This window comes from Macrobrachium nipponense, chromosome 38 (assembly GCF_015104395.2).
Source record: "Macrobrachium nipponense isolate FS-2020 chromosome 38, ASM1510439v2, whole genome shotgun sequence".
Classification (NCBI taxonomy): domain Eukaryota; kingdom Metazoa; phylum Arthropoda; class Malacostraca; order Decapoda; family Palaemonidae; genus Macrobrachium; species Macrobrachium nipponense.
In genome coordinates, this window is record NC_061098.1 from 10478533 (window position 1) to 10493493 (window position 14961).

The 14961-nt window shown below is 37.8% G+C and overlaps 1 protein-coding gene across 1 annotated transcript in view; it reads left to right on the forward strand.

Annotated features, from left to right (window-relative positions):
• LOC135209529 (zinc finger protein 609-like) overlaps positions 1-14961 on the forward strand; it is a gene marked incomplete at its 5' end in the record, with an annotated part of 61780 nt that overhangs the window by 38685 nt on the left and 8134 nt on the right. The window contains 2 exon segments of the mRNA XM_064242181.1: positions 13039-13177; positions 14592-14679. Coding sequence (XP_064098251.1) covers positions 13039-13177; positions 14592-14679 — 227 coding nt within the window.

Below are 14961 nucleotides of genomic sequence, written 5' to 3' on the forward strand. Positions count from 1 at the left end.
CCTTATATCTTTTGTACTTCCTACACACACACACAACACACACACACACACACACACACGTGATTCATATACATACATCGAGCTACAAATGTCCTTTATTATCTAATTCACTCTACCTCGGAATTAATATATATTTTCATATATGTTAACCGACGAATTTCTTATCCCTAACCTAAAAAAATTCCCCTTCGGCTAACTAATGATGAAAAGTATTTATTCATTCCTAGGTAAGAGCGAATTGGATATTAAAGGAACATTTTGTTAGCTAGCTCTCCTCTCCTCTCTCTCCCTCTCTCTCTCTTCGCGACATTGACCCTAATGAACGCGTTCAATTCGTGAGATTCGCGTATCGTTCCAAAGTAGAACAAGCATAGAACAAGTATAGAACAGGTATACACACACTGCTATGCCGGGAGGGAGGTTCTGCCATGTTGTTGCTCTTCTTCTTCTTCTGCCCCTTCCCGACCTCATTCCAGATTCTGACCGTCTAACGTCAACCCCCCTATTCTCTTCGATAAGGGACGTCAGATAAAAAAGGAGAGAAAAGAAGGAAGTGGCAAGGGGAAAAAAAAAAAAAAACAAAAAATCCCTATTGGTGACTTCTTGGATTGTGTTCTTTCTTCTTCTTTCTTCGTCCCTCCTCTGAACGTCATCGTGCCGAAGGAAAAAAAATGCCGGTGCGGTCGGAAGGGAGCGGGGAAAAAATAGCGAGGCGAACCGTGCGAAGGAAGCGAAAAGCGGGTTGCGAAGAATGCCGCGGTTTGCGAGAACGGAAAGGCGAAAAGAAAATTTTTTTTTCGTGGCGAGGCCATCTCGGGGGGGGGGCGGGGCGAGGGCGGGGAGAGGTCGTTATCCTTTAGAAGAGGGTTTTTTTTATTGGGGGGGGTTGGGGGGTGTGATTTCATTGTTCTCACCTCGGTGACGAAATAGGGACTTTGGGTATGTCTAATGTTTTTTTTTTTTTTTCTTTTTTTTCTGTGGCGAGAAACAAAACAATGTAGCTACTGTATCTTCAGAGTGCTATGTCGAGTTTTTTTTTTTATTCTTTATTTATCTTTTTTTTTTTCTGTTGTTGTTGAGGTCCCTGTGTTAAGGAGGGATCATTTGTAAATCCGATTTAGGAGCGTTTTGTCAAGATCTTGAATTTAATGAGTTTTTTTGTTTTTGTTTGCCCGTGAATTTTTTGAATTTTTTAAAGTATATTATTTTGTAAGAAGTCCCTAGATTTAAGGAGCTTTTTTTGAAATCCTCCCTGGTAAGGAGGGCGTTTTTGTATAATCCCTGCATCAAGGTTCAAAGGCGCTTTTTTGAAGTCCTCTGTTAAAGAGCGTTTTGTAGAATCCTGTATTAAGGAACTTTTTGTAGAATCCTGTATTAAGGAGCATTTTTGAAGTCCTCTGTTAAGGAGTATTTTGTAGAATCCTGTATTAAGGAGCATATTTTTTAAGTTCCCTGTTAAGGAGCATTCAGTGGAATCCTGCATCAAGGGCCTTTTTGTAGAATTCTTTTTGTGAAGTTTGCTATTCTTTAGAACTCGTGTCAAGAAATGTATCTTTCAAACCGTATAACAGAGATTTAGTGTTTTCCCTCGCTAGATATTTTATTCTGAAAAATCGTACATTATGAAATATTTTTTATTTTGAATTTTGTGTTTGTTTATTTTGAAGAATCCAGCGTTGAGAATAATGTTCCCTGAAATTGCATATTGAAGTACTTTTGCATAAGATTCTGTCCTTTTATTCAGTATAATCTTGAAGGCGATGCATACTTTAGAATCTTAAATTATTAAGTAATTTAGTAAAGGAGACCCATACTTTAGAATCTTAAATTATTAAGTAATTTAGTAAAGGAGACCCATACTTTACAATCATAAATTATTAAGTAATTTGATGACTTATTTTCCCCTCCAGAATACCTACGGGAAAAAAATGCACAATATTTTTAAGATGAAAAATTTGAAATGGTCTTTGCTTAAAGGGTTATATCCCTCGAAATCATATTAAAAAACTCCACGCTAACTGACAGACATATTTTCTTGTGGGAAATGTCGACACAGCTGTGTAGGTTGCACCATGTCTTGTAAGACTTGTTTTTAAAAAGGAAAAAATGAATTATATGTTGGCGAGTTTTGCTTGTAAGTTGAAATAAGAAAAAAAAATGGACGCAAGAATTTAATTTCCAAGTCATTACTGTGAGTTGCATTTCAAAACTTGAGCTTTTAGAACGACTAAACACACACACACCCCTTCATGTTCGAACCCTCCAGTATCTCAAATGTAATGTGAAATGCCAGGGCAGCTACCAGTTGACCCACAATTTGAGAGACTGGTTTGGTGTTCGATTCCGATGTGAGTCAGAATTTGATTTGATCGTGTGAAAGGACGTGTTGATAATGTATTCATTATTTATTTATATATTTATAAAGTAAAAATAACTAGCTATAATCACTTAACACGTGACCCCGTTGTGCAAAAGGAAAAAAGGCCAAGTAGGAAGTGTTGAAAAAAATATATGTATATTAACGGCTTTAGATTACACCGTTCCCCCAACACCGGAAATTAGAATGTGCCAAAGTCATGGAGAAATTTAGCAGAGGTGGGAGTTAATAAGCGTCTTTGTATCCCCCCCCCCCCCCCCCCCGTCACTTGAGAAGGAATGTGTATCCCCCTGAACAAACAGTATGTGTATTGTTACTGGCCTGTTTGTGATCGGACGTTGAATCGTTCTTAATACGTATATTTCCTAATGAACAACTTATTCCTTGGAAGCTAGAAATTCAAGTTAATAATAATAATAGTAATAATACGTTTTGGCTGTATCTTGTTAATATGTATCTCATATGGTCTCAATTATGAAATCCTCGTCAGTTTGCCTTGATTCTCGTATACAGTTACAATCTGGGACAGGCTGCATAAAGGCACGCGGAACAATGAAATAATGATATATACACTTTAAATTTCTTGTTGAATCTAAATTTCTTGTTGAATCTATTGTTACAGTCACTGGGTTTATGCTGAGTGCAACGTGAAGAGCGCGAACGACTAAGTATTTTTGTTCCACACTTTCTCTCCTCAATTTGTGTTATGTTAGTTTATAATAAGTTTTGTGTGTGTGTTTGAGAGAGAGAGAGAGAGAGAGAGAGAGAGAGAGAGAGAGAGAGAGAGAGAGAGAGAGAGAGAGAGAGAGCTTTCTGTACCATTCTTACGCGTGTTTGTATATGAAGAGTGTTTGTACCAGTCTTACGCGTTTCTGTCATGAGTTTTTCTACCACTTGAATGTGGGTGTATGAATTTTTTTACCTTTCATACTTGTGCAGTTATATTATAAATTTTGTATACTAGCCGTACGTGTGTATATGTTTGAGATATTTTATGCTGTTTTGACGTGTGCTATGAGCTTTTTGTACCATTATTATGTGTCTGTGAGATTTCTGTACCATTCTGAAGTTTGTTTGTTTTTTTGTCATGAGTTTTTGTACCATTCTTACGCTGTCGAAACCGTGATTTTATGAATTTGTAGTACCAGTCTTTCATCCATGAAAAGAACCATCGTCTTTAAAAAAAAAAACAAAAAAAAAAAAAAAAAGATTAAAAAAGAATCTGCCATTTCTAGAATACCTTCCAACTCGTAAAGTTGATTGTGGGCGATTTACTTAAAGAAATAGTTTCTCCCCATTTTTATTTTCTTTGCTTTGTTTGTGTAGTCTCTTCTTCTCCTTTTTATCCTCGATGCGACTGAAAGCAGATCAGAGAAACATGGAAGGTCTGTGATGGCGTTTCTTTTGTGCTAGCCAGAACACCGTGTCAAGAGTGTGACTCTCTCTCTCTCTCTCTCTCTCTCTCTCTCTCTCTCTCTCTCCTCTCTCTCTCTCTCCACCACACAAACGGCGTAAAAAAGGAAGAGGGGAGAGAATCTCTCACAGTACAGTACACAGTTAGAGAGAGAGGCGATGAGAAGAGAGGAATGAAAAAGAGGAAGAGAGAGTGGAGGGATGAACGAGAGAGAGAGAGAGAGAGAATGTCTCACACACAGTAAAAAGAGAGAGAATCTCTCAAACACAGTAGAGAGAGAGAGAGAGAGAGAGAGAGAGAGAGAGAGAGAGAGAGAGAGTCTCACATACACAACAAAATGGAAGCGAGAAAAAGAGAGAAAATCTCACACAGCAAAGAGAGAGAGAGAGAGAGAGAACCTGCAACAATTTATCTGTTGTCGAGTCTTGGTAAATTCGTGATGTGGTACAAGAGATGATGGCGGCTGGTTTCCGGCGTTACCTTCCCAAGTCAATCAGCGGAACAAGAGAGAGAGAGAGAGAGAGAGAGAGAGAGAGAGAGAGAGAGAGAGAGACTTAACTGACTGACTAGAGACGTCTTGGGTGTTCGCGGTGTATCGAATACTGTCTTTTAAATTGAAACATAAAAATAAGGGTTTTTAAGGGTTCGTTGCTAAATTTAGTGTATTTTGCTGATACCATTTTAAACTTGCATCAGTTCTTGTTATTGTTTTTTCTTGTATTTACAAATTTCCGTTCCAATATTATTTATTTTCATTTTTTTTTATAATCAGTTTGGTCATATCTTTAAAGGCGTTTATGTTGAAGGGGGTAATAAAGGGCTCTCTCTCTCTCTCTCTCTCTCTCTCTCTCTCTCTCTCTCTCTCTCTCTCTCTCTCTCTCTCTCTCTGAGCCTGAGAATTGTCTGACTTCATTTTTGGAGCTGTATCTCATTGTATTTGTAACACGTACGTATGTTGTTTCTCATTGTCATTCTATAATTATAACACGATGAGGAACATCCAGGTTTGACTATTTTGTTGTTGTTGTTTGTCTTTGGTAAAACTATTTATTATTATTATTATTATCATCAGAAAGATAGAGAAGACTCTTTGTAAGATTAATAGTGCTGAAGCAGCAGTCATTTTTAACAAAACATGTCTACGAGAGGGTCTCCTTCCGAAATGTTATTATTATTATTATTTATTATTATTATTATTATTATTATTATTATTATTATTATTATGTGGGGTAGCTTGAGAAAAAAAATCGTCGAATAGTATTGTCTGCAATCATGCTGTTAGCACCTAATATATTAATATATATATATATAATATATATATATATATATATTATATATATATATATATATATATATAAACTGAATCACGAAAGTTTGGAACGTGATAAATCCATAAATAAAAGGTATAAGCCACGAAGGAAAAAAGATCTTGCAGAAAATCCGTAGTTTATTTTTCCTTCGTGGCTTATACCTTAATAATATATATATATATATATATATATATATATATATATATATATATATATATATATAATAATTTTAATTTTACAATTATATTAAGACGTAGTGATTTCAGAATAAAGCAGAGCTGACAATCACGTCCAGTTAGTTTTTCCAAGCGTTAAAGTTAGAATGAAAAAAAAAAAAAAAAAAAAAAAATCTCCGGAGGCAGAATGAAACAAACAGCTTAAGGAGGTTGTAGATGCATATAGTTTGGGGTTGGTGGCCCGGGTTTGCTGTGGGGGGGGGGGGCTTTGGGGGGGGGGGGGGGGTACGTGTCCTGAACCTCAATCGTTGGCCAAGTCGGCTGTGAATATATACATTAGAATCAGAACCGAATGCTTTAATCGGTAATATCAATGCTGAGTGCAGGGTTGATAGCTCTCTCTCTCTCTCTCTCTCTCTCTCTCTCTCTCTCTCTCTCTCTCTCTCTCTCTCTCTCTCACACGTGTTAAGCAGCGTACATTTTTTACCTTGTTTACAACCATTAAGTTTTGCCATCTGTTGTGTCTCTGAGTGTTCAGATAAATTATTTTGTAATTTATATATATTATTTCCTTTGTGGAATTGTTTTTCATAAAATATCGCAGACTACAAATAATCACTTTAATTAATTACATTAATAATTTCAGCTAGACTTTTGCATATTTTGTTGTAACAAGACGTTAAGTTTAAAATGAGATGGCAAAGACTGAAGCATTTAAAAAAAATGTCATAGGTGAAATTTACCTCGTGGTGACAAATCCACAAGCCTTCCTTACCTCAGGTCATATTTTGACCCATTACTCGTATAAAATCCATTGTATAAGTTTCTAACCAATTCATCTTAATGACTTTACCCTTTGATATTTGAGTTGAGTGTGAGTGAACTTTATCCTTTTTATATTTATTTATTTTTTTCATAATATTAGTTGGAGTTTCTCTTTGTATTTTCAGGTTTAATCTTCACAGGTTCGATAATAGAATATAGCCTTTGTATCAAGTGTTACAGGTGATTACAAAATGCTGTTCGTTTTTGCCCTGGTATTACGCCGTTTATGACGTTGTCTCATGACGAATCAATGGCTCCCCTAATACGTTTGTACCGTTATCGATAAGCTTTTTTATTTAATTTTAAAAAATCTTTTCTTAAAAGAACCTGTCTAAATGTGATGCGAGAAGCATTTATATACTTTTCGCATGGAAATCTTATTGTTCGTACAATAGGAACCTCTGTACGGAAATCATATTGCTCGTACCTACAACAGGAAATTTGTCTTCTCAACTCAACGGAAATGCATTTGCTCCTACAATAACTTCTGTACGGAAATTCTCCCGTTGGTACGGCAGGAACTTTGCATTCTGTACGGAAATCCTACTGCTTCTCGTACAATAGAAAATTCTGATAACGAGCTGTACGGAAAAAAAACTCATCTTGCTCGTGCAACGGGAACTTTCCTGCATTCTGTGCGGAAATCCTACTGCACGTACAATAGAAACATTAACATTCTGGACTTGTGACGGCTCAGATCCGAAGGCCGGTCTCGTAATGGAGAGGGAAGGCAAGTAAGGGGGTTTGGGATGTTGGTGGGAGGAGTCAGAGGAAGGGATAAGGGGGGGGGGGGGAGTCAGAGGAAGGGATGTGTGTGGTGGACGTTATAATTCATAGCCAAGGTGTCATTAAACCTCTTCGGTTAGATGTGGCGGCTAAGGGTTTTAACTAGCCATAACTCCACCTGTCTTGATATTATATAGACTCTCAGGCTTCAGAAAGACCTTCAGTCCTGCCTGTAATTGGTGTTGCGTCTAATTGATAAAGTTCGCTCCTCAAGAATTCTGGGTGATTATTCGTTTTTTTTTTTTTTTTTTTTTTTTTTTTTTTTTTTTTTTTTTTTGTTTTTTTTTTTTTTTTTTGTAGGAGTAATGATAAAGGTTGTGAATCTCTCTCTCTCTCTCTCTCTCCCTCTCTCTCTCTCTCTCTCTCTGTCTCTGGATCTATATATATAAAATATATATATAATATATATATATATATATATATATAAACTACTGATAAAAATTTTGAACAGATACCTACGTCATATCTCTCTCTCTCTCTCTCTCTCTCTCTCTCTCTCTCTCTCTCTCTCTCTCTCTCTCTCTTCATAAATAATAACCGCAATGGTCATGATTTTGTTACTGCAATTTGTAAGCGATTCAGCGTATGCTATTGTTTTTGTGTGGAGGAGGATTCTCTCTCTCTCTCTCTCTCTCTCTCTCTCTCTCTCTCTCTCTCTCTCAATCAATAATTCAGGAATGGTTGTATTTTGAACTCCTCAAACGTATACGTGATTTTTGTTGTTGAGAGAGAGAGAGAGAGGAGAGAGAGAGAGAAGAGAGATTTCTGTGGTGACACCAGGAATATAAAATCCCGCTAATTTTAACTGGCAATTAAAAACGGAAACCTCAAAATAAATAATTAAATAAAAAAAGATACGGCGATACAAGGCAAGAGCTTTTATCCGGATATACAACACAGCGGCGCCCTTGTTGTATGACGGGGGGAGGGGGAGAGGGGGGGGGGTTGAGGTGGAGCAATTCAGCCTTATAAGAAAGAAAGAGTCTTGGTTTCGGAGGAAGGGCGAGGAAATAGACCGGTTTAATAGCTGAGGGTCGTTCGTTTTGCTGGTTTTAAGTAGACATTCGGTGGTCTCCGTTGGTCTCGTAATTATGACGCTGATGGAGGTTTCTTTCCCCTCCCCCCCCCCCACCCCTTGGTGGGGGTGGAGGTTTAGGGGAGAGGAGAGGGCCTTGTGGTAGACATTTAATAAGTGCCAAAAGATTGGTGTGAATTGGAAGAAGATTACATTTGATTATCTTGGGGGATTGTACTTTAGAATGGTACTACACAAGAATTTAGATAGAAAGTATGAAGTGAGTCTAATAATCTTCTGTATCGTTTCAGCTGAAGTTTTACTGTATTTTGAGAGAGAGAGAGAGAGAGAGAGAGAGAGAGAGAGAGAGAGAGAGAGAGAGCTCTTGTTGCTAAGTGTGGTTTAACAAGCTATCAGTTTTGTCAACTTTATGTTTCGTATCCTACACCCTTTTTTTTCTAAGTGTTAAGAAATTTTATAGAATGCGCATACTATCATACTTATTTGTATATATATATTATATATATATAATATATATTAATATATCTATATATATATATATATATATATATATATATATATATATATATATATAATTTTTTTATATCGCGTATCACAGAATGTAAACATTAAACCCCTAAGACACATCGGAACACCCAACAGATAAAGAAGAGGAGAGAGAGAGAGAGAGAGAGGAGAGAGAGAGAGAGAGAGAGAGAGAGAGAGAGGAGAGAGAGATTTCCGTCTCACGAAGAAGTCAAACCATCGAAAATTCAACTCAGGCGGGGAAGGGAGAGGGGTGGCAAGGGGGGGGGGGTAGGAGAAGAGGAGGGACCGAGCATCGTCCGACCCCGTTAGAGCGACCTCCCGAGAGTCACATGTCACCACACAGAGCATAGCATCTTTCTCTCTCTCTCTTAGTCAGTCAACGGGAAAAAGAAAAAAATTAAAAAAAAAGGAAAAAATATAGAAAATGGTGATGACGCAGCTGTTCGCCAAGCAATTGCCCATTGCACGAAACACCTGCGTCAAGATTACCATACACACACACACACACACACACACACACATAAAACAAGTGTTCTACGGTCTATCAGCGAGGGAGAGGTTTGAGAGACTGGGTTTGGTGGGGTGGAGACTGTAAGACTGGGTGGTGGATGGGTTGGTGTATTGGGAGTGGAAGGGGGGGTGGAGGGAAGGAGAGGTTGTCAGAGAGAGAGAGAGAGAGAGGCAAAGGCTTAAGCGAGTGCAACGTAATGGGTTGATGTCAGCTGGCGAAATTAACTACCATTTTCGTTAGGTTGGCGTGTCCCGTGCTGCAGTTATAGATCAACTAAATATATATATATATATATATATATATATATATATATATATATATATATATATATATAGCGTGTCTATTTGATAATAACATTTGAAACCCCTAGTACGGAAGTTTAAGCCACTAATAACTAAATACTATCGATTTTTATCTTACCTTGGGAATGAATAACTTACACCAAAGGGAATACACACTCATATATATACAGTATATATTATCATGTGTCTGTGTGTATAATTATCGTTTATTGCTCAGGTGGGCTCCCTCGCAATTATTTTTATGAGGATTTTGTTTTCTTTTAAACTCTTAGACTAGAAATTATTTTTAGTTTATTATATTGTTCCAAATTTATTTTGATATATTATATTGTAATTGGTTTTTTTCCAGTAGCAGTAGAGTATCAGAGGAAATATTTTTTGCAAATATTTTTCAAGTTGCAGAAATACGAATATGAATTATATTTTGTTCTTGACGAGTAGTTCATAGGCCTAATTGTAATACTTGGAAAGCTAACTAAATAATGTAACATTGCGTAACTCGCATTTGCTCATATTTATGTAATTTTTTTCATTTTATCAGTTTGGTTGTTGTTAAATGTATATATATAAGAACACCTTGTGAGCTTCCTCTAATCAGACCATATTTGGTACATACTTGGGCCATGTTTCTATGGCCTCCTTATAGGCCTATGTGGCTCTACATAGAAGCAGCCTCCTCAGCTTCTAAGGAAGCGCTGTTGTAGCATTCCCGAGACTTGTAAAAATCAAACGCCTAGTAGTAGTACTACTTTCCTACCCCTGTTTCACCCTAATACTGATATGGGTCTCTGCGTTAATTGACGGGTCTGCTGCAGAGGCCCAGAATGTTAAACACACCAACCACAACATTCAACATTCCTTCTCGTCTTCGTACTAGAAGTCTTCACGAGGCGTCTCTTGTCACACAGTTCCTCTCGTGATAAGGTATCACACACACTTTTAGGCCTGCCTGCGTCTCTCTCTCTCTCTCTCTCTCTCTCTCTCTCTCTCTCTCTCTCTCTCTCTCTCTCATAATCAGGAGACGGTAAATGTCTCTATGGCAGAAACTTTGCCGTAGATTTTATGATTTTCCCGCCAAACACTTTTACAAACTCATTTAATGAGTTGCGGTATCGAAGTGCAGTAATACGGCCGTGTTTTTGTCTTAATTTTGCTTTTCGAAAGTGAAATAAAAACTAATATACACGTTTTTACTTATAAGGATTCACCATCCGATTGCTTCTACGTATGTTCCCGGCCATGACAAAAACATCATTATTTTCCTTTCGAGTAATTTGTTCTTCCTGACCAAGCCACGATTTCTTCTTTCCTTGATGGCGTTAATTAAGATAATGGTCGTTGCTGCAAATGGCTGCTGTTTATTGTCGTAGTAACGAGGAAGATTATCATTATATTTTATTAGATGTTGTTGTGGAAATAGTACTAAAGTCGATGCTGACAGAGTGATTATTTTGTGTGAGCATTTTCGGGATTGTATGTGTGTGTGCGTGTATGTATGGGAAGTATGCGTGTATGTATGGATGTATGTGTGTGCGTGTATGGATGTGCGCGTGCGCGCACTAAAAGGGAACATATTGAAAGAAACGGTCCCAACAAAAGCCCGCTCCCGCTGATGTTATGGTTATGGCAGCTGCTGGGAGTCTCTCTCTCTCTCTCTCTCTCTCTCTCTCTCTCTCTCTCTCTCTCTCTCTCTCTCTCTCTCGACGAAGTCCAGCGTGAAAATAAAGCATGATAGATTGACGCTTTTTCCGAATACGTCATTTTTCATTTCATTTTGTTCCTTTTCTGGCGCCTTTTTTTTCCTTTTTGTTAAACGTTTGCAGTGGGAAATATCGGAATGCTCACTGAGTGGCCCCCCTCCCCTTCCCCTTCCCCTTCTACAGGGCTCTACCAGGAAATACACATCTCACCCCCTCCTTCCATCTCCCTCCTAATTCCCCACCCATCCTTTCTCGCCCCTGAACGAGCGTGACGATTTGGGGGAAAAGAGGCGGAGTCTAGATTATGCGTGATGATGTCTATCAGGCATCTGCATAACTCTCTCTCTCTCTCTCTCTCTCTCTCTCTCTCTCTCTCTCTGGGGCTTGTTGTGGTTCGTGTCGGGCAATGTAATATTCATTCTCGAGTTATGTTGGGCTAATAAATGACGGTAATTACTTTGAATGGAAAGGTCGCTTCATTGTGTAGTCCTGGACTTGGAGGAAATAGAATCTCTCTCTCTCTCTCTCTCTCAAAAGTTACGTTACATACTGATCTTGAATTGTAGCATAATACATATTATTTTTATGTACCTGAAAATGCACCATCATCGTATACGAAGATCAAATCGATAGGCCTAATTTTCACGTGATAGACTGATATAGTATAACCATTTATCTCCCATCTTCTGATAGCGAGCAGGAGATTATAAAGTCTTCGTGTTACTCTTATTTCGACGCGACCTTTAGTCGCCATGGAAGAATTTATCGAAGTAGTAGATTTCGTATATTTGGTTTATCACCATTTGATAAAAGTGGGTCACGAGATGCAGGGATGAACTGGTGTCTGTGAATTGGTAGAGGGAATTTCGACCAGTTCTGATAGAGGGAGGAAATATGATGGAGAGGAGAGGATAGTTTTGCTATTAATAAGGTTCATTAGACCTATAGTAGAGGCATAGTCTCTCTCTCTCTCTCTCTCTCTCTCTCTCTCTCTGTAAATCCTTTTGTATTCTCTCTTCCAGCCTCTTCTAACAGTTAATTCGTAGCGCAACTGCATCGAGGTTTTCCTCCTGTTACACCTTTCAATCTTTACACAGTCAATTTCCTTTTCAACGCTGAATGACCTCGTAGGTCCCAGCGCTTGGCCTTTGGCTTAATAAGTTCTACATATTCAGTTCAGTTCATTTCGTTCTGCAAAGTAGATCCAGTTGCACTTGATTGCATTTAAATTATTTTCACAACATATAGAAAGCATATAAGTGGGTTAAAGTTGATGCACTCTGTGTGTAGAGAGAGAGAGAGAGAGAGAGAGAGAGAGAGACTCTCTCTCTTCTGGCCTTCGCCATTTGAGAGAAACCAAGTCACACAGGCAGACCCGGAGGTTGTTTGAAAGCAAGGCGACCTTCCTTCCCCTTATACTTCTGACCTTTTGCCAGTGACTGAGGTCACCTCAGACCATTCATGCAGTGTCGGATTCGTGCATGATTAATTTGTACAAATGTCACATGCGCAAGCAATCTTCAAAACAGTATAATTATTTACTGGTGTGTGTGTGTGTGTGTGTTACCAACCAGTATATTATTTACTTTTTTGGGGGGGTAGGGTCATAGGATTCTATTTAATGAAAGTTTTAAAAGGAGACTTTTAGCATTTATTTTTATATGAGGCACAAAAGTCTATAAACACAAGCACAAGCAGAATATATGTTATATATGATATTGTAATACAAACACAAGCAGAATATATGTTATATAAGATATTGTAGTGTAGCCTTTTGTTTAAAGTATGTGAAATATTTTAAAGGTTTCTAAGTTAATGAATTTTTTATTCACATTTACCTTTGATGTAAGGAGCATTTTATAAATCATTATATTATAATGTATTTTGTAAGCATAGTGGAATTTTGTATTCACATTTACCTTTGATGTAAGGAGTATTTTAAATCATGATATTATAATGTATTTTCATTAGCATAATGTTACTCTGATCCTATAATGCACATTTGTATTGTTACTGATGTGTTTTCGAACCCCCATCTCTGCACCAGTCTCACGGTCCTCCTTGTGTCCACAGGGTGATGAGGGCGTTTCCAGGCGTGACGTGTGCGTAGGAACCAGCGTTGCTACAATCACTGACCCGGACTGTCTTGGGCCGTGTGAACCTGGCACCTCTGTCATGCTTGAAGGCATCGTCTGGCACGAGACCGAAGGAGGTGAGATAATAGACATTTGACCTCTTCCTTGATCGTTGCAGTGATTTCGAGCTGGTTCCTCAGGCAGGAAGTGACCTCAGAGGAATGAGAAAACCTTGCTCAACACGAGACACTACACACCCCACACAGAAGGCTCATTAATGGCATGTTGAACCTCTGTACTCTCATGCACCATTTGTCTGTGTTATTGCCATTATAATAGCGGCTCGGTGGCGTGATCGGTATGGTCTTGGCCTGTCACATCGGTGGCTGCGAGTTCGATTCTTGGGCATTCCATTGTGAGATATGTGTATTTCTGGTTAAAGAAGTTCACTCTCTGGGGATGGTTAGGAAGTCACATAAAGCAGTTGGTCCTGTTGCTGAATAACCACTGCTTCCATGCAACGTAAAAGCACCATACAAACAAACAGTATTATTACGTATAATTAGCTGGTTCCCTGGTATATATAGTGATTAGTGTTGTGGAATGTCACATGTTGGACAAGTACGTTGTATGTTTGCTGAACAGCGGCACCAATATGCAGCAAATGTACCTCACTATCTAACTTCTTAGTTCGAGAGATCCTTTTTTGCCTCACATTGTTGGACTGGAACAGCCTCCCAAGGATGTTGTGCAATGGGACCTTAAGAAGTTCAAGCAAAAATGCAATGCATTACTACTCTAATACTAATCTGCTTGCGTTTTAATAAATTTTTAACTATATTTGCTTTTATAGATCTGTGCTGAAGAGTATTTTGTGACTGTTCTTTTATACTAAACCAAATTCATGGTATACGAGTTTCCCAGCTGATTGACTTTTCAGCTGAAATATATATTTTGGGTTTTATATTGAGAGAATATAGCTAGGCCTCTTTACATTGAAGATGTGTAACAACAAACCTTTGGTTATAAAGGATATTTATACTTTCTTTGCTTTGTAAATCGTAAATCAGTATTGTGACTCCATATTTTTGACAAATCTTATTTTATTAGAGAAAAATTCCCAGATTTTGTGTAACCCCATCAAGTGAAACTTTCGAAATAGTTGCAAATTGCTTCCAATGTCTCAGAATTTTATTAATATTATTCATCCTTTGAAATAAAATAATTTCCACATTGAAATTAAACAGGCTTATTTTACCGTATATGTAGTAATCAATTTGTTATACTACTTGATTTAAGGAGTACTTTTGGAGTTAGTTACCACTAACTCCAAAAGGTCATCAAGGTCAATTTTTTGCAGTTGTCAAAACATATGTTATTCTTAATATAAATTCGATGAAAATGTACGAACAAGCCCAATACCCAAACCAAACACGATAAGAGAAGTTCCGTCTTGCCTCTGTTTACCAGTCATTTTCAGTCTGACTTACATTTAATGTATACGTTTAATGTTGTCATAACCAATATTCTAAAGATATTTGCCTTCCACAGGAGTGCTGGTGGTCAATGTAACTTGGCGTGGCAAGACTTATGTGGGTACCTTATTAGACTGTACCCGGCACGACTGGGCACCTCCAAGGTGAGAAAGCATACTCTGTTGGATACTTGCATGCTGAGCTACAAAACATCCTCATGGAGACAGTAGGGTATCTTTTGAGTAAAATGTGAAACAGCTCTTATATTGTGTCAGTCTTTGGATATGAAGTTTTTATTCTTCAGACTTAGAGTCATTGATGTGATTATTCTCATGACATACTGTAATTAATTATATGTAAAAGACTTTCATGAATTTTGTTAAGAATTATATATTGATATTTTTAATGTCTCCAATGCCCATTGACTAGATTGCATTAAAACTTCC